The sequence below is a fragment of the Dipteris shenzhenensis genome, chromosome 23 (genome assembly GCF_047967505.1).
Source record: "Dipteris shenzhenensis isolate YYH24624 ecotype China chromosome 23, Dip_SZ_1.0, whole genome shotgun sequence".
NCBI lineage: Eukaryota > Viridiplantae > Streptophyta > Polypodiopsida > Gleicheniales > Dipteridaceae > Dipteris > Dipteris shenzhenensis.
Window position 1 is genome coordinate 18,956,795 of NC_141618.1, and position 20,644 is coordinate 18,977,438.

At 40.7% G+C, this 20,644-nt stretch overlaps 2 protein-coding genes across 3 annotated transcripts in view; both read left to right on the forward strand.

Moving 5' to 3' along the window:
* LOC147887082 (MADS-box transcription factor 58-like) overlaps positions 1-17,310 on the forward strand; it is a 28,295-nt gene extending 10,985 nt beyond the window's left edge. Inside the window, exons 2-4 of one of the 2 annotated variants that reach the window (XM_087394018.1) lie at positions 10,495-10,573; positions 16,815-17,007; positions 17,104-17,310. In XM_087394018.1, the coding sequence (XP_087250144.1) occupies positions 10,495-10,573; positions 16,815-16,817 (82 nt within the window). In that variant the 3' untranslated portion in view covers positions 16,818-17,007; positions 17,104-17,310. The remainder of the gene's footprint in view (positions 1-10,494; positions 10,574-16,814; positions 17,008-17,103) is intronic. The other variant, XM_087394017.1, reaches the window with a different exon arrangement.
* Positions 1-20,644, forward strand: part of LOC147887081 (MADS-box transcription factor 6-like) — a 193,723-nt gene that overhangs the window by 119,103 nt on the left and 53,976 nt on the right. The window lies entirely within an intron of this gene.

Below are 20,644 nucleotides of genomic sequence, written 5' to 3' on the forward strand. Positions count from 1 at the left end.
TTGAGGACTATTTCAATAATCAGGAAAAGATGTATTTGACTGTCATGGGCCCATTGGAGACCAATAGTTAATTTATAATACTTGGCTTAAATCCTAATGCTAGCTTCTATAGGATCACTATAGCTAAATGTAACTCCTTCAAAGGAAAAAACGAAATGACTTTGGCACTTCTAGGATTCATTGTAAGCCCCATCAAACAATAGGGTCCAAGTGGATATTACACCAATACTACGATGCAGTAGTCAAGGATGGAAAGGATCAAGTAATGCAAAGATACTAGTTTTTTTTTAATGTTCATTAGCTTCAAATGAATTTACAATACATTCATGGTGATTGAGCTTTGGGTGATAGTTGCTTTCGAGTACGTTAAACTAGTTTTAGTACATGCGGTGGGTTCAGTTCATAATGTGGAATGAAAGGTTGATTGGGAGGAAAAGGGAGCTGATGCCAAAATCTAATGCAAGTCATCAACCTTTATTATACCTAATTGCATTCAGGAAGTTTGCATTACACCATTTATAGGCCTCGGAGAGTAATGGCTTTTGAGATGAGATTGAGCAAAAAATCTCCAAGATATATGTCTAATCATCCGAAATTCCCACCCATAAGAGAAACATACTTGCAGCAAAATAACAGTAATTAGAGATAATTGATGATAGCTAGTTGCAGATCCGTGGGAAACTCCAAGAATAGATATCGCCAGGTGTTAAAGTTATGTATGGGAAGGACTAGTGTGGTTGATAAAGAGTTGATGTCAAGAATCAAACCCAAGGATGTCGAATTGCTTTGTCTCACCTATTAAATTTCTTCTCTTCTCCTCCTCAATACGTAGTATGCGTACGTGCCGATAGTATTGCCTGAGGTAACTGCGAAGGACATAATAAAGTTCTATGAGATTCTTTCCCTCGTATCAGTAAATATTGACCCTCGGAAATTGGAATCATTTCACAATGCTGAGAAGACTGTCAACTAGTTCCGATTGATCAAATTCGAAAGGTTCATGGACGTAAACATATGAACTGACATAGATCAGGCATTCGCTCACATTTCTGAATTCCCTTATCAACTCCAATATACAGTCCTTTATCGCGACACATCAACCTCGACTATTTTAACAAAGTTGACTGATCTCTCCGATTGGTCTCGACTTTCCTTTTTGTGGCCACTCGTTTATGGTACTAGCTTCTACTCCACTAAATTTTCCTGATCAATGATTCACGCTTTGACTTTGATCGGTGGTACAGTCTAGTACCAAGATGCAGAATCTTATCATGAACCTGATGGATTTATTTCATTGTATGAGCTTTCCCAATTGTAGGAAATCAATTAATTGGCATGCCCCTCGAGAGGTACGATATGACTTTTAGAGAAGAGAATTTTGGCCCTCTTTGCGGCCTTCTTGCTGGGACGGGCTCAGCCCTAGATTTTATTCAATGCAAGTGGGTCTATAAGACCAAGCTCAAAGGTGATGGTACCTTTGATAAATGTAAAGCACGGTTGGTTGCTAAAGGTTTTTCTTAGGTGGTACTAGTTGATTACCATGACACCTTCTGTCATGTTGTTTGCATCGCAAACATTTGTATCCTATTGGCCTTTGCCACCCAGTTTGATTTACAAGTCATCAGATGGATGCCAAATTTTATTTTTTGAATGGCAACTTATAGGAAGAAATCTACATGGAGTAGCCTCCATGCTTCGTTGTGAAAGGAAAAGAGCATTTGGTTTTTCAATTACATCATGCACTTTATGATTTGAAGCAGGCATCTCGGGCTTGGTATCTCAAGAATTATTCTTTCCTTTAGATAAACAAGTTCCATCCATGCTCCTCAGATGCAAACATCTATTTGTAATGAGACCGGCAGTCCATTATCATCATTGCTTTGTATGTGGATGACATCATTTTGATTTCCAATGATCTTTCTTTTCTCAAAAGTGCCCAGGTTCTACTATCTTCTACCTTCAAGATGGTAGATTTGGGAGGTATCTATTCCTCCCAGATCTGCCTCAGTTTTGAAGTCTAGCATTTTCGTGACTTGGGTATCCTCTTCCTTCACTAGACAAAATTCATTATGGAAATCTGAGACAAATTTTCCATGGCAAAGGCAAACCCGGTATCCACTCCCTCATTTTGCTATGTCCAACAAGAATCGTTCTGACTAGATTGATCCATTGCTCAAAGATCATGTTCCTTTTAAAATCTTGTTGGATTCCTCCATTTTGTCGGTTTAAACACTTGACTTGACATTCTTTATTCCACGAACTCGCTTGGACATTAACTGCATCTTGCAAATCCCTACCAAAGTCACTAGACAACGGTAAAGTGTACTAAAATATCTATAGGACACTAAGAAACATGGTCTGGTATATCGAAGATAGGATTCTCCTCCTACTCTTTCCCTTCTTGGCTATTCTGACACAAAATGGGCCAGCCCATTCTCACAAATGCAATCAACTAGCGGCAATTGTCTCTTCCTCAACCAATCTTTGGTCTCATGGACTAGCAAGAAACAATACTATGTTGTTGTGCCCTGCACATAAGCAGAGTATGTGGCAACATCATTTGCAACATGAGAGTTGATTTGGTTGCAGGAGTTCTCTTTGATCTTGGCTATAATGCGATAATTAGAGTGCAATATGTATACAAACAAAGACTATGTCCATCACAACAAAACAAAACACATAGCAGTTCACTATTATTTTGTTCGACATCTTTCAGATAGAGTATTTCCCAACATCTAAGATGATTGTAGATATTCTCACAAAGCCTCCACTACAAGCTCGGTTCCCAACTCTCTACAATGGACTTGGCATTGCAAAGATTGGGTCTTCTTTCTTTTGATAAGGCATAATGATGAGCACTCACAGATTGCAATATTATAGCCTGAGGCCATCCTTGTCTATTTTCTCCCTTCTGATATTATATCACGATGTGCACTCACAGATTGTGCTTCAAATACTTTGGCACAAGCCTAGCCTTTATTTTCCCTAGACATCTATATAGTGGCTCGGGGTTTTCCCTTGAACTCCCCAAGGGGTTTTTCAACCGTAGCCAGAGGGCTTGGTTTGAGTGGGGGTGTTAGAGCTATATATAGCTCGCCCACACTCAACCCTTGTCCTCAACTATATGTATACATCTACTACATAAATATAGTCATTCCTTGGGAGCATGTGTTGTCTCATCTCTCATAGTTCAACATCTGTCTGACTGTGGCAAGTATATTGGCAACATTGACAACATCACATAATATTCCATTCATTCTTGGATAGCTCCAAATGTTCAATATCTAGCTATGCATCCTTAATGAGTCCTCATGAATCTGTTGGATAAAATAAATGCTAGTTTGTTCAGAGATAAATTTTTGGTTATAGGACAACTTATTCTCTCATGGTGGTTGAATATAGGAGTGAAGTGAGAATCCATAGTAGCAGTGAGATATAGTTATTGAGGGCTGAGATTTCATTCTAAACCAATCTCTCATACCAAGCTAAATAATTTGGCTTGGATTATCATGAATCTCAAACCAACTGGATGGCCACCTAGCCCACTACTTCTTGCTCAACTCCCTCTTCTTCTTTCTTGTATGGGGTCTCATTTATGAGAGCCCCTTCCAAGTTGAGCTGCATCTCTCTAGAACCCTCTCATGGGTTTATCAATGCAGCTCATGACTATATCATAGGCCTATGAATGACTGTACACCCAAGCCCTCTAGCCCTAAGTAAAGTAAGCACTGGTGAGGTGCTTATGGTTCCTCACCATACCAAAACCATTCCATAGAATTATATGGTTCTAGTTAATGTAACATCCCCTTCCCCTTAAAAAATATGTGCTTATGGTTCACGTAACATTTACTTCCTCTTAAGGATGGCTTACGTCCTTAAAAACAAATTTGGAAAACCTTCTCTAGAGATTTCTTACCCTTTCAAATGTTAAACTCTATTTGGGTCTATCCTTCTACTTAGCGAGACGTACTTGATATATTGAAAAATGACTCTTTGTTCTTGTCAATCTTAAAATTTTTCCTGGGTTGTGTAGTAAAGATGCAGGTCTTATGAGTTCAACCTAGATTTGATTTCTAATATTGATTCATCATCTTCAAATTTCCTTTTGACTCTACTAACATGAAAAATTTAGATTTACGTGACATCTTTCTAGTAAAGCTAATTTGTAAGCAAGTTTGCCAATTCTCTTATGTATTAGGAGTGGTGTACTGTCCACAATAGCTAGGAGATAACGTTGGTCATTTGACCATCTATAGGAATTCTGAAGATTTTTCTGCCCTAAGATAGACTTTCTCTTTTTCTCTGAACTCTTAAATTTCTAGGACTTACTTTTTCATGATCCATATGCCTCATTATTGGGATATAAAAGTTAATGGCCATGCCATAGGGTCTTGGATGGAAAGAAAAGGGTTGTATATCTTATTATTGAGTGATGCTTCACATCATTTTAAGATCATTTTCACATTTTCTTATGCATCCTTGACTAATGTAGATCCATTTTCGTGGAAGCAATGTTCTTCTTTGCACTTCTCCAAAAGAAATAACGTTGGAGCATTTATGATTTTATAAGAAGTTTGTGAGAAGCAACAACATGAAAGTTAACAATAGTACATGCAAAGTATTGACTTAAAAAAATGTGCAAGCTTTTAATAAATTAATATTTTGCAAGTCATATGGGAATAACTTCATATTTTGTAAGTCATATGGGAAAGACTTGTCTCAATGTTGATACCATATATGTCCTTTGGAGACATGTACAGCCACTATTGGCTTTAGGCAAGCAATGTAGGTGCAACATCAACAACCATATATGTCCTTTGGAGACATGTACAGCCACTATTGGCTTTAGGCAAGCAATGTAGGTGCAACATCAACAACCCAAGGGTTGAGGAAAAATAAGAAGTGTCCTTGTGCATATCAATGATGATGTTTTGCATCCTCAATGACTATGTTCCGGGTCCCCCCCCCCCCCCCCCCCTTCAAACTATAAAAACAAAGTAAGATTGTGTGGATCTAAAGCGAAGTGGCGAGCGATCCACACGGAACTAAAGCAAACAGATGAACATGTGGGCAAGTGGTGACCAATTGCTCAAGCACAGACCAATGAACAAGCAGGTGAGACAAGCCCAAGAGAAGATGTTTCAAAGTGTAGATATCATTTATTAGTATGAGCCAAGGGTTGCCATGCAGATGAACACATAATGGAGCATGCCTCAGAGTGAAAGGATATGGCTCCAAGAAGATGCAAACATGAATCTAGCTACAAAAATATTTAGTAGGGTCAATGCAATGAGGAGGATGTGTTCATTCTGCTCATGAACAATGACACATACTACGAGTTGGGACACGGACTTGGGGGAGCTGAGATGAGCATGTAACAGTGCAAGGTAGGAAATGGTGCCATAGGGAAAGAAGACCGCAAAGGATGAGCTACCATGAAGCTAAAGGATATGGAATAGACTGCAAAGAGATAGACCTAGAAGTGACATAAAAAGTGAGATGGATTGAAAATCCAAGACTTGGATCTAGGGCTATGGTTCAAGAAAGTGAAAAAGTTGCGACTATTGACACACTGGTGGTGCAAGAGGAAACAAACGGATTAAATTCAAAAACATCAGTGCAAGATGCCACAAAGTATGAGTCTATGCAGAGAGCTATTTAGAAAATCGAGCAACATGTATTGGGTAGGGGTTTGTGGGTGGATACTTCCTACCAATGCCAACATTAGAGGGACAACTGGGCTTAAAAATTATGATCCTACTCAGAGGGCACAAAAACCTTGTGCTATGGATTGGATGGGAAGCCTAGATTGCACTATTGGGTGGATCGTTACACTTGAGAAAAATGGATTATTGTTCTATAAAGCATGCAATCTAGGTGGGAGACCAAGTGAAACATATGCTATAAGATCCAAATCGATCCTAATGGGCTACCAAGAGACTTGATGTTGTATACTAGCTGGGTATACTGGCCAGATGTAATGCCAACCAAGATAAAAGAGATGATGTATGAAAGTCTAGAACACACAGGATCGGGGTAGTGTCTACAATAGGTATGTTCAACATATATGACCTTGTGTGATTAAATACAACATCCAAGTTGTCTAGAGCTATCTTGCAACATAATTTTAATGGTGGGATGGAAGCACTGGCATGGTACAATGCTAGGTACTCATGAAACATCAACGAAGATCCGGTGGGCTAGGCTACCAAATGTTACACCGTTCACCTGTTGGAAGGACTGGCTTGGCCATGGTGGGCTGTACTTCATGATTTGGGATTTAATAATAAAAATATTTCTATTGGGGCTCCCTTACAATTTGATGTTGTGGGTGGGGTGGAAATATTGGCCTGGCACTATAGTTCATCCAGCCGTACACTTTGCATGGGGTGGAAGTTTTGTCTAGCAGACACTCTCTTGGTTGTGTATTGATTTCAAAATCCCTCGGGCCGAGTCCAAGTGCATGTTTCCAAGACAGATATGCCAATGGCATGAACTTTGCTTCTTTTCAAAACAAGTTCTATGCTCAAAGGCATATCAAAATGTGTTCTTCAAAAGAAAGATCTTGTATGTGTCTATGTAAATATTTTCCACTTTGTGTTTGTCACAAGGTTGTCCACATGACGTGTTCATTTTCTCCTTATTATCCCCCTATTATGAGATGGCGTAATTTTAAAGTCAAGTATAGTAGAATAGCAAGTGTGACATACTCATTCAGGGTGGGTGGGTGCATGGCCACTCATTGAAGTCTATATTGTTTGGGGTTAGGATTTTGGGCTAAACCTCATACATTTGAGACAGAGCTCAAGTTCTCTCAAGGGGGGGTGAGTATGTGGGATATCCAACTTATCCTCTACAATGTGCTTGCAAACTAGTGAGCTGGTGTTGAAAAGAGAATGTTAAGCTAGTGGGCTTGTAAACTTCATATGCAATCTAAGTGTCATTCTCTGAGGGTTCACTCAATAATTTATGTGACTATCATGTGAGTTCAACATAAGGGAATATTTAATTTTATTTTTTCTCACATTTTCACAGACAAAAGGGTGCCAAAAAAAGCATTTTGTAAAAACATTTACAAATGAAATAGGAAAGGGGTGCATTTTATTAATGAAAAATAGATAAGGGGTTTTATAGATAGACCTTAAATGTACATGATATATAGGGTTCATTCATAGTGACCCCCTTGAGGTGTCTTTTTTTTTAAACTCCTACTTGACCCCTTGCTATCCTTGAGCATATGCACTCATAAGAAGGTAAATGGTGGATTAGGACTGAGCACATAGAGGACTAGTGCTGGGTGTGTTACTTGAGAGTTGTGTGAATGCGTTATGATGGCAATGGGCAAAAAGAGGGAAGTCAACCCATGTGCAAGAGTGAAGATGGGAAGGACCTTGTCCTAGAAATTGGTGTGAACCTTGTGAGCCATTTGGTACCAATCCAGGAGTGAGCTAGAGGGGTCAAGAGTACCGAGCTTATGCAAATGCCACTAACATGTGAGACCAAGTTGCACTGATACCATGACCTCAAACAGCATGCCCATGATTAGGGATGCTGTGCAAAGGTACTGCCCAGTGAGATCTCTAAATGGGACTTGCCATATGTAAGGAAGAAAAACCGAAGGTTCCACACATAGGTTGTGCAAGCGTGTCTTGATACCAAACTTATGAAGGATGTTGGGAGCAGTCTGAGGGGTTGTACCTAAGCACTGTTTGCATGGTAGCTAGAAGCCGTCTGATAGGAGATGCACTCAAGAGGACACTTGAATGCTCAGGAGTAGCCCAAGAAGGGGCATGGAAGCTAAGGTACTAGAATGGATTTCAAGACTGGGATGCATAGTAATATGGAACCAAATGGTAGTCAGAGTAGGGGCGTGTAAAGTTGTAGGCTAGGAAGCTCATCCGAGGAGACAAGACCCATGCAATTGGAACATGAGGGCGAGCCCAAGATGGGAGGAAAGCTTAAGTTCTAGATTGAGAACAAACTATGATTAGACGGGCTTGGTGTAGTTGGGTCTATGATCCTTAGTTATGGCTGAGATAGTAACAGATCGTGAAGTATCACTATTACCAAGAAATGGCTAAGGAAGCACATATGCACATACACATGCATGCACACAAGATGCAAACATGCACAAATGTTTCTAGGTATGTATTTAATGTCATGAGCTCATGCTTCTTCATTTGCACCTCATGAATAATATATGAATTGTCACATCAGGTATTCTTTATGTCACATGGCTATAATATCATAATTTATCCTAGTTTGGAATTTGTGGGATGAAGTTAATCCAACCTCACTTACGTCAAGAAAATTCTTTGGTGGTATGTGGCTTTGCTAGAGATGCCCATGTCCACTAGATTTACACCTATAACATATTATAGGGCATCTTTGATCACTTAAATGGATCTTTTCTTATGTTACGTATAAGAATGGGCACTTTGCTCCTTGCTTTGATATTGAACTACTTTCTTTGGCGGGATCCACATTTCCCCCACTTGTTACTCAAGCTACATCCTCATAGCTTTATCTCTATTTGTTGGGTCATGATCCACCACTTGGTATTTTCATTTCACCTTGTGAAGATCCAAGATCTACATGTGCTTACCTCAATTCCCAGATACATCTTATAGTTGTGGCCCTTTGCAAGTTTGCAGTAGGTGATCCATTATCTGGCATCACCATGGCATTTGCAATGGTGTCCAAGCGCATTGTTCAATGCTACGTTGCCACAAATCAAATACTCTTTGCCTTCATGATTTGGAAATTTATGGATCTACACCATGATTGCTCAAAATGTGTTGGCAGCTCGAAGGCAACAACAGATAAAATATATGGTCCTCAAAAGGTAACCATGTAGAGAGTTTATGCAAGAAAGATCTTGTATTTTACACTAAGACACACCAAAACCCTAGCTATACACATGTATACATGTACATTTATTCATTGTAAAGAGATGGGGTGGTGTAAGATTAAGGAGTGATTGTTCTTAGGTAGGCTATGTGGTTGTGGATTTGCCATGTGCTTCCTCTAAGGTACATGGAACCTCCTCCACTATAGTGTTTGCTTATGTAAGCAAGAGGGCTTCGTCTTGAAGTCTAGAATTCTTTGCATGTATATCCCATCTCGGGATACTACTTTAGAAGTAGGCTGACCTCTATATTTATAGATGTCCTCACATAACTACCAAAATAGGTATACTTGTCATGTCTTTATAGTACTAGCATATTTAGATGTTTTGTGAAGGAGACGAGTATGTTGTGACACATACATCCTTATAGGTCTCTTCACATGTTTTTACCATGCTCATCCTTGCTTTGGCCATTTAAGTAAGAGATTTATATACATCAATCTATAGAGATGAGAGATACACATATCACCCACATAGAGATGACTAGTTCAGTTCTCTTATCTTCTTACACTTGATCCTAGCTTCCTTGACCTTGAGACCTTTGTTCTAGTTTAATTGCATGTCATGAGTCCTCTTTGAGGAAGGCATGCCTTACCTTCAAATGCGACCACGTTGCTAACTTGCCTTGTATTTCTTTTGCATCCTTGAATCCAATTATCAATATTTCTCTTTTGCTAATACTTTCTAGTATCTAGGCATTCTCAATTTGCACATTCTCCATCTTAAAATTATTTTTCATGTGTTCTTGGCTATGTCTAGGTCTCCTAGGGTAGCTCACCCTCTTTTATCCACATTTCTTTGAGATTGAAGGACTCGTTCTATTCCTAGATCTCCTTCTTAAACATTCTCAAATGTCTGGGTAAGCCTTGTGCCTACTTATCATTTGGGAACAAGGTTTGAAATCTTTATTGAATTAGTATTACATTTTATTTGACTCTTGTCTTGCCTTACCTTAATGAATTTAATATCTTGAAGTTAGTGCTTTAATGTTGGGGTCCAACTATGTAATTATTCTCCTTGATACCTATCTTTTAAATTTCAAGGTACCACCTATTTCATTTTTTAAATTTTCTCCTGCATGGAATCTCCATGGAATCTTTCTTGCATGGTCTTATGATTTTCCTTCTTGGATGTCAAGTTTCATGAGGAATTTTATAAGGCATTTCTTCCTTTTTACCGTGTGTTCCTTCAATGCAATTGCCTTCCTTTTTACCGTGTGTTCCTTCAATGCAATTGGGGTATTTTATATGGGTAGCCTCTTCCCCTGGCCATCTTATTGTTCTTACAAAATCTATAATGTACCAAATAGAAGATTTAAATTAGAAAAATATGAGAGAGAGAGAGAGAGAGAGAGAGAGAGAGAGACAGAGAGAGCTCTATTGTTCATTTTCATAGGATGGGAATGTGTGTGTGTGTGTGTGAGAGAGAGAGAGAGAGAGAGAGAAAGAGAGAGATCTATTGTTCGTTTTCATAGGATGGGAATGTGTGTGTGTGTGTGTGTGTGTGTGTGTGTGTGTGTGAGAGAGAGAGAGAGAGAGAGAGAGAGAGAGAGAGAGAGAGATAAGCTCCAATCTTTGTTTTCATAGCATGGAAAAAATATTGGAACGATATCAAAAGCATCAACTTGGAATACAATACCATGATGCTGCAACACACGAGGTTGAGGTAAGTATCAAGAAAATAATTTGTTATATTTACTTTAAAATGAATCCATGTAATAGGACATGTAAGGAAATCTTATTTTATATAGTGTAAACATAAGATAATGATGCTATTATAGCATTTTTCAAAAGTTGAACAAATTTATACAATACGTTCCCTGGATATTATACTGCGTACCTAGCTACTTCCTCTTAGTTCTGTTAGGTGTTCCTCATGACTTCCTCATTTTATAGCTATTTCCATTAGAAGCTCCTCACTTTAATGTTTAGTTACATAGGATCTAAATTCCATGACAATTTTTTGCATACATCAAACATGATATGGAATGCATTTTATGCACATAAATGAAAAAATGAAAAAAAAATCTCCATTTACAAGATTGAAACTGCCTACACTAAGGAGTGGTCCCATTGTGCCAAGAAAATTCCAAGTTAACCTATGGTTCATGCGTTTCTTGAGTCCAAATCAAACTTTGATTAATGCTTTCTCCACATCTAGAGATATTTGTAAAGCCTAGAGCATTGAGTGTGATCCTAGCATAATATGAATCCTAGATGTGTGCTAATAATAGAGATCTATTAACAAGCAAGACTCCTTGGTCTTCTTTAGCTAAGTGCTTAGTTGAGAATGGCACAAGGAAAGAATATAGACAACGAGCGTCTAGCATCATCAACCTATACTCGAGAAAGAGATTTCTTTTTCCCCTTAAAAGTCAAAGGCCATGATTTAACTGAAAGGGTCTTATAAATCTCTACAAGAAATAAGTTATTCAAAGTTACACGAGGAAGAATCTTGTGCGGAAGGACTTGTGATCCATATGGTACAGAAAGTGAGCTAGTATAAATAGGGAGTAAGCAATCTCCACTATGGAACCAATACAGAAGTATGTGTGGACTATATAAATGTTGATTTTTTTCTAAGCAAAATATTACAATTTATGAGCAATTTACCTGGCCTATAGTGTTGAAACTGGGTTGTAACCTCCTCATCCATATGGGGGCATAATTCCAAGGGGATTAAAAAGAAAATTTGTGTATGAAATTTGGGGATTCTTGATTTTCCTAAGATTTGGAGATTTTAGTTTGAATTAGTACACCAATGGTTTCATTGCAGCTACAATAATGTAATTTTAAGAGGTAGAAACTAAGGTAGGATCTATAGATGTGCATGTGAACGTTTCTTTTAACATTTGGGAGCTTTCTTTTATACTAATATTGAAATGGCTTAGCTCTTCTCTGCAGGAAGTGAGGAAGCTTTGTGTGTTCATCAGAAATAAAGCAGTAGCCTTTGTGTCTTGAAATATCAGAATTCAATCTTGCAGAGTATTCCAAATTGTAGGCACTTATTTGAAAATCAAGGCATCCTTTTTCCCATCCCACCATGAAGCAAACAAGGCATCAGTACATAGATCTTTAAGGTTAAACTGAAAGTTATTTCTAGAGATCCATATGAACCATAGAGCATGTGCCCTTATTTGGAACCAAGGCTCATGCCTTATTTTGCAAGCATCTCCTAGCAAAATAGCTTTTGGCTTAACAGGTTCTCCACACTCAATATGAATGAATTGCCAAACTCTTCTGGCATGGGGACACGCAACAAAAAGATGAAATATATCCTCCATGCAATCAAGACATCTTTGACATTTGTCATCTCCCTTTCCTATTCTGAGCTCTCTAGCATTAGTCTAAAGTTCTTTGTGAAGAATAAGCCAAGAAAGGCAAGACATCTTCTTTGGAACGTTTTTAGCCCAAACTCTATCAAACTTGGCATGTGTCATTAAGGGTTCTAGAAAGGTCATCCATATCATCAGTTGGAGTTGGTATTGGAAGTATGGAAGAACATTGTACCCAATTGAACTCTTTATGTATACACAGGACAGAGCCACCTTTCGAGCTAATTTCTTCCGTCCATAATTCAAACCTATCCATGATAAGTCCTTGCCTTTGGTTGGTGAGAGAAAACTCCCTTTTAATTTCTTGCCATGTCTTCTATCTGAAAAGTTCGCTGTTCCATAACTGCCCCCAAGATTGTAGTCCCTTCTTAAATAGAGAAGATGCCAAGCTAAATTATTTCTGTGTCAGTGTATAGTTTCTGAAAACTTTTGACACCCATACTAAGTCCATGGCCATGAAATCATCTTCATGAGAGAATTGAAGAAAGGTTTTTCTCTCTTTAAAATCACCCCAAATAGATTTCCAGAGTGTGCTTCCTTTGGTTTTGCAGGGTTTAGGGTTGAAGATAGCTAACGTAAGAGGATAATTTCTCCATTTAGGAGCCCTGTAGGCTCAGATGTGCCTCATGTTTCTCAATAGAAGCTGAGCCCAGTCATCTTTTGTATTTAGTAAAGCTTTGACTACCCATGTGGTAGAGAGTTTTTTGGCAGCATGTGAAATATCTATAACACCTAGACCCCCCTTCTTCCCTAGGTTTAATATAGTAGCTCCATCTTACCTTGGAAATTTTATTGTTTTCCCCCCACAAAAAGGATCTACACATTCTGATAAATCTATCTAGTCTAGTTTTAGAGGGAGACCAGAAAGATAGATAAAAATAGAGATAGGGTAAAGGCAGTGGTTAAGCACCAATCTCCTCCCTGCCAAATTTGCCTGAAAGCTTCTCCACTTATCCAACTTTTTTTGAAACCCGTTTAAGAACCACTCCCACCTTTGTTTCTAAATCAAAGGTTACGTGGCATTGAGAAATGCATGGCCTTTAAATGAACTAGCCTTGCATGAAAGTTTTATTTTTGCTCGATGTGATTAGATGAGCCATTTTTGCACAACTCGGCACCACAGAAGCTGTCTTTGTTAGCAGATTGTTGGCATTCTTTTTATCAATCGTTGAGTCTCACTTGTCTATAGAAATCAGAGTTTGTATACAATTGTGTATATTGATTGGTTCACATTCGTGCATATATCGAGATATAGTAGTAGATGGTGTCGTTTCATCTAGAGACGTGTTGATTCATATCACCTCTGCACCGTGTGTGTGAAGGTTTCTAAGATTTACGTCTTACTTCCTATACTACCCCTTAAGAAGACAGAAGCCTTATGAGTAATAGAGTATGAAAGTGACTGTGTGTGATTCACCAGTTTTCCATTTGGAGGTGAGTCGCCAATTATGATTGTGTACGAATATAATTCGATTCAACCAGGATCTAATACAGTTGGATTATCAGCAGCAACATTATCATTTTGGTCTTCATCTTTGTTCAACTTGTATATGGTACTTTAACAATTAGGATTTCTTGAGCTTTGTTCTCCTTTTTTTCCCCTCAAGCGAGAGAAAGGAGTTATGTCTTCATTCTCAAGATCATCGTCTTCTTCAAATTCGTTTTCAACATAGTCTTCTTTATCTAATTCAGCCCCCTTATGTTGATCTTCATCTTGATAATATTGTGAAGCATTCAATGTGTGTGCTCTTGAGACAGAGAACAGAAAACTACGTAGATGAACGAACTCTGTATTATTTTGCCTCAATCGGGCTTTTGAGTAGTTACAAAATTCGGGTTACGTCTGTTGACGTTTCATAAACTATGTCTGTTCGTTTAGTCGTTGTATTTTGCATTGTTCTTTTGATTATAAGTTTATGTGTAAACTTATTAATTCACACACTCCCCCTCCTTTAGAAACTAAGAAAATTATCGAGATGTGATAAAAGGATATAACAGAGACACTATCTATATCATTCCTATAGCTTTGCAGCACCGATCATGTTTCGGTTTAGGTACTGCTTTGGTAAGGAAATCTGCCCACATGTCTTGTGTGGAAGTGTGTTCCACGATAAGTTTGCCCTCTTCAGATAGCTCCTTCAGATAATGATACTTATAATCCACGTGCTTTGTCTTCTCGTGGTGCTTCATTGTCTTGATCAGTGTAATGCTTGACTGATTGTCCATAAACAAAATGAATGGTGGTACTGCTATCTTGCCATGGAGTTCCAGATCCTGCAAAAGTTGATTTAGCCAAATGCCTTCTTTGCTTGCTGCTGCTGCAGCTACGAATTCAGCTTCTGTAGAGGACAGTGCAACTGAAGTCTGCTTCCTCGATTGCCAAGATACTGCTCCCCCCGCTAGTAGGAACACATAGCCGGAGGTAGAAAGCCTTGTATCAAGATCTCCCCCCCAATCGGAGTCCGACCAAGCTTGTAACTGAATGAGGGAGGGCGAGCCTTTAATGTATTGAATCCCAAGTTGGGAGGATTGCTTGAGGTAACGGAGGACCCGTTGTAGGGCTTGCCAATGAATGGGACCTGGATTCTGCATAAACCTGCCAGTTATAAAGCAGGGGTCAGGGCGAGTACATGTTACCAGGTAACGAAGGGAGCCGAGCACTTGTCGATAAGGAACATTTCGCATTGCAGAGATTTCCTGTGGGGTAGATGGTGCCATCTCGACAGTGAATTTTTCGGAAGGAAATCCTGGAATGGGACTAGGTCGGCAGTCAACCATCTGGAACTTGCGTAGTATGTCTTGTATAAATCTTTGCTGATGTATGTGTATGCTGCCATTGCTCTCATTCTGTTGCACATGAATGCCTAAGCAGAAGTGGAGTGGGCCACCATCCACCATAGCGAAAGTGGCAGCAAGCTCAGCCTTGACTCGTTGAAGATCTCTGAGATTGCTGCTGACAGCAACTATGTCGTCAACGTAGATTCCGATGATGAGAAGACAGCCTGGGAGGTGCCGTATGTATACGTTTGTCTCTGTGGGAAGCCTGCGGTATCCATGCTCCAGCATGAAAGTGTGGAACCGATAATACCATTGCCGGGGAGACTGCTTCAGTCCATAGAGTGAACGCTGAAGCTTGCACACATGATGAGGATAAGCAGTGGGAGCATAGTAAGGAGGTTGGGCCATGTATATCTCCTCGTCCAAGCTTCCATGTAAGAACGCTGTCTTAACATCGAGCTGGTGGATGTGTAGTTGTAGATGAGCTGATAGTGCAATGAGCAGTCGTAAAGAGGGCATGCCAAGGACGGGGGAATACGTCTCATGGAAGTCCTCACCTGGAACTTGTGTGAAGCCACGGGCCACCAACCGTGCTTTGTATCGTGAGATCGAGCCATCGGAATTGTATTTCCTTCGCAGTAGCCACTTGCAGGACACGAGCCTCCTTCCAGCCGGCTTAGGAACGAGAGTCCATGTGCCGTTGTGTTGCAGCGAGGAGAACTCGGCATCCATGGCTGCTCGCCACAGATCAGCGTCAGCGCTGGAAGGTGCATTCTTTACACGGATGTTGTCGAGGGGAAGGTCATCTTCGAGGGCGGCTGCAGAAGTGTCGGGGTTGTAATCAAGGGCAGCAGCATTTGCTGTGGCGAGGATGTCAGATAAGGATCGGGTGCTCATCAGCACTGGATGGAGAGGAAGATGTTAAGGGAGATGGCGGGGTTTGTGGACGCGTGTCAGTCGGGGAAAGGGTTGCATGTGCATGGCCAGCTTGTGGTGATAAGCCAGTGGTTGCATGGGGGGGTGAGCTTGATGGGAGGTCCACGTGTTTGGATGGGATTCCATGGCCGTTCTTTGTGGCCTCACTCACAGAGAGAAGGTTTCGGGTAAGTGCTGGTACGTAGTATACTCGATCAATTCGAGTATGTTGCCCATCTGGTAAGTGAATTTGGAGGCTGCCAAAACCTTGAGCATACTGGGTACTGTCATCACCAAGGCGCACCTCAAGTGGTTGTGCAAGAGGTTTGTAATTAGACAACCATTGTCATATAAATGTCATGTGATGAGTGGCTCCGGTATCAAAATACCAATCATCAGTTGTGCCATTCTGAGTATCAATTGTTGCTGCAAATAATTGAAGAGAGTTGTGTTCCTGAGATGCCTCATAATTTGGCTGTTGGTTGTCTTCTAGCAGTGCAACCCGTGCTTGTGCTCATGGTGGCTAGAACCGTGTCTGTGGCTGAGATTCAGGTATTTTAGTTCGGCAGTCACGTTCTAGATGCCCAATCCTGTGATAATAATTGCACTGAATGTTTCGAGAGGAGGAACCTTGATTTAAGCCTCTGTTTCCTTGATTAAATGATGGCCGATTTGAAGGAAATGGTCACTCTCGAAAGTTGTTTGTATTTCCACCGGTTCGCAGGTTGGACTGTCTGAAGTTTTTGTGAATCCTTGTATTCATGGCCATGGGTGTGACAAAAGGGGTTGATTTGGTCATCTGGTCATTCATGACCTGCTCTTGCTTAATTTTGCTTGCCAATTGAGGAACCGTTTGATTTATGACTGTGGTTTGTGTAGTAATGAATGATCGCCATGTCGAAGGTAGTGCAGCAAGAAGTAGCATGACCTGGAGCGTGTCTGGGATCACTAGGCCGGCAATGATCGCATTATCCAAAAGAGTTTGCCACTCATCGACAAATGTATCCGCGGATTGATCAGATTTCATTTCAAGGTTGATGAGGCGCTTTAGAATCATCACTTGTGATGGCAGGTCAGTATGTTCGTATTGAGATTTCAAATGATCCCACATTGCTTTGGACGTGGGAAGGGAGCGTACCAATTGCACCTGTTTGTCGCTTATGTGTAGGACGATTTCGGTGCAGGCACTCACGACTTTGAGATTCCATACATCTTGAGCAGCGGCTTGGGCAACAACTTGAGCGGCCATAAGTGGAGCAGCACCTGGAGGAGGGACAATGGAGGTTGGGCTAACCTCTGTACCACAAACGACGCCCCAAAGGTCAAGTCGGGTGAGACACATCTCCATTTTGACGCGCCATGCAAGGTAGTTGGAACCGACCAACTTGTCCAACTTGTAGGTGTGAGCAACAGCAGCAGCCATGGCATGAGGGGATGGAAACTGTGTAAGGCTTGGATTTGTAAGAGTGTATGATTGTTGTAATGGAAGTTCACTCTGTCCGGATCAGAGGAACCTCTGTCACAAGCGAAAGTGGAGGAGGATTAAGGTTGCTTCGTAGAAACTGATACCATGTGAAGCATTCAATGTGTGTGCTCTTGAGACAGAGAACAGAAAACTACGTAGATGAACAAACTGTGTATTATTTTGCCTCAATCAGGCTTTTGAGTAGTTACTAAATTTGGGTTACGTCTGTTGACATTTCATAAACCATGTCTGTTCATTTAGTCGTTGTATTTTGCATTGTTCTTTTGATTATAAGTTTATGTGTAAACTTATTAATTCACAAATCTGCATCATGGCCATCTTGATCTTTTTTAATGCTGCATGTTACTATTGATTAATGGACATCATCTGTTGCATGCTCTTTGTCTTGGCCAGAATCTTTCTCCCCATGATGGAAAGGGGTATCGATCGAAATGCACATAAAAAGAGACGTCGTTTTCTTTACCTTCGGATCAATGCGAGGGTCTACATGCACAGAGGAATAAGATAGGCCAACAATGTAAGGTTTTGAAGGTGTCTCATGAACAAATTTTCTCAACGAAATCTTCGAGTTGTGGCCAGCGTGAGCGACATTGACTGAAGGGTTGGGGTTGCCAACGGTTTCTTTAGATTTTTTTCTAGTATTTTGATTTGCCTTGGGCTAGATCTTTGTCTTCACCAAGGTCTTCAAGGTTCGAGCCCTTGGTTTCTTCTGCTCTTGCTGGCATCATAAATTGACCCGCTCGCAGGTTGATTTCATAATTCATTAGCTTGAATTGGACCTTGTCACTTCCTCTCTTTGGTGGGAGATACTCTCCATCGTCATTTTGGATGGTGTTCGGGGGATGGAGATCGCTCTGCTCGTCTCTTTGTTGTGGCAGAAAAAGATGACCACACGACCGAGGTTCTATATTGGAGGCGAATCCAAGAAATCATATAGAAAGCCGAGGAGCGAGAATTTACCACGTGGAGCCAAACCGGTTGTTTGCTTTGTATCTGTGTAGATGCTTGAATAATATGGACGTTCGTGCTTCAAACATAGAAAGGAGATGCATAGAGCTAGCTAGTTTGCAAGGAGTCAAGAAATGGTGCAGGGTGTACGAATTACACGATTGGGGCTGAGGAGATTGGGAAGTTTGGATATGAATGTGGGGAACGAGATAGCGTGCGTACAAAATGCATACATATTTGGAGATTTTATCGTAACTGGCAAAACTGAAACCTCTCAATAATAGAGACTAGTGGGGAGCCCGTGGCAAGCCACAGAGAGCGAAGAATAGGGACGACATAAGAGGCAATATACACAGCTAAAAACCATGAGCAAATGTTTAACTTTCTTTCTCGTAATGCAAAAGGCATTGGCACTCCCAATGTACCACAATAAAAGAAAGTCTGCAACTCAGCCTCCTCGCCTTTCTCCTCTGTGGAGCCATTCTCGCTGCATCTACACCTGGATCCATTCTTGTAATCACCTACTCTGAGAGCAGATTGTGTTTGCTTTTTGAACTTTGGACTCTGATTGCCATGGCAAGCATTATCTATTGCAACGTGAGCATTATCTCGTTGAACAAAGTCCTGCGAAAGCCCATAATCAATGGGCAAAATCAATGTGCAGTTTACTTAGACCTGCACACGGCGCAAAAGCCTAGAAACAATGCAAATTGCATCCAAGAAAAGACCCTCAACGAAGGGCACAAGAGCCCCACCGATGGGCAATATCGAAAGGTAGAGCACACAAATCTGCCGACCAAAGGTCACCTCCAGCCACAAGTAGGAGACGAAATGGACACAAATCTGTCCAACGCGGAAACACAGACCCGCGCAGACGCACAAAAGTCCCGAATTGAAGGGAAAATCAAAGATTCGAAAGAGAAAGAGCATCAAAATGGCGCAAAAGCCAAAACAAATGCAAGCATCGACCTGCAGCAAACTGTACGCCTGTTTGATGGTAAATTTGGGTCATTCAACGCCTCTATTCCAAAGGCTAACTTCTACAACCCTACGAATGATCCTGTTATCGTCAATTATGCAAAACGAAGGGTCGATCCAAAAGTCAAGAAAAAGAATTCACTTTTTCTGTGCATCGAGATAGACGTACCCTTTCATCCGGGTGAAAAAGCTGAATCGCAATTCAAGAAATTCCGCTCTGGCAATTCGGATCCGTCAGATGACTACAAAACTAAACAGCACAAATCTGTAGTGGTAGGCTACGTTGCATGCAGAACAGGATACAATGGTCCGCCTGTTGATGCACAAGACTACGATCGAATTGCAGCTGTAGCCCAAGACGAACCAGCACCAGAAGATGATGGCAATCAAGAAGAGCGTGACGACACAAATGACCCAGACGAGAGGCGCATGATCACGAAGATGAAGACCAAGCTAGTGATGATCAAGATGACCAAGATGATCAAGACAAATCCGAGGAAGAAGATGAGGACGATTCAGATGAAGACCCAGATGACACTCCGGCAGATGATACTGATCAATCTGAAGACGGCAACGATCAACAATGAGACGGAACTGAAGATGCACAAGATAGCAATGATCATGAAGACCATGATGGCGATCATTGAGAAGACGCTGATGATCACGAAGATTCTGATGAAGACCAAGAGAGCGATTTTGATGACGACGCAGAAGCAGATGAGTCCAACGATGGAAACCCAGATCAACCCACTCATCCGAATGACCAAGCCTAGCCCCTACGACCAAGCCCGAAAATTTGTGTTTGGAGTATCCGAAGCCACAAATTTTCTACAAGGTGTTTCGTAATCTTAGAGTGCACGCTTCCAATCTATCACGTAGCATCTATCCCCACCATTTAGATTCTCCTTCGATTGTAATCAATCAAGCACCCTCTTGAAAGTTGCTTGAGAGGTATCCCAAAAGTTTCCAAACCTCTGTCATTGCGTAGTACCCATCGACACGAACAACCGTCTTTGGAAGCTCTCAATGATTATCCAACGCCAAAAAACTGTATGTTTTGTTTTGTGGGAGTTGGGAAGCGGACATTGCCTTGTCAATTACGAGCGTGTGTTGATGTTGAGTGGCTCCGAGTCTGTGTAGAGCTTGTTGATTTTGGACAAGAAAAACGGGTCCAAATCAAGATGCCCCTGAACAACGAGAAGAGTTTGAATTGTTCTATCTATCATCTTTCTAATTCATACATTTGGAAACGTAGTGGGCAAGCCTTACCATTAAATTTAAATGATGTAATAAAATT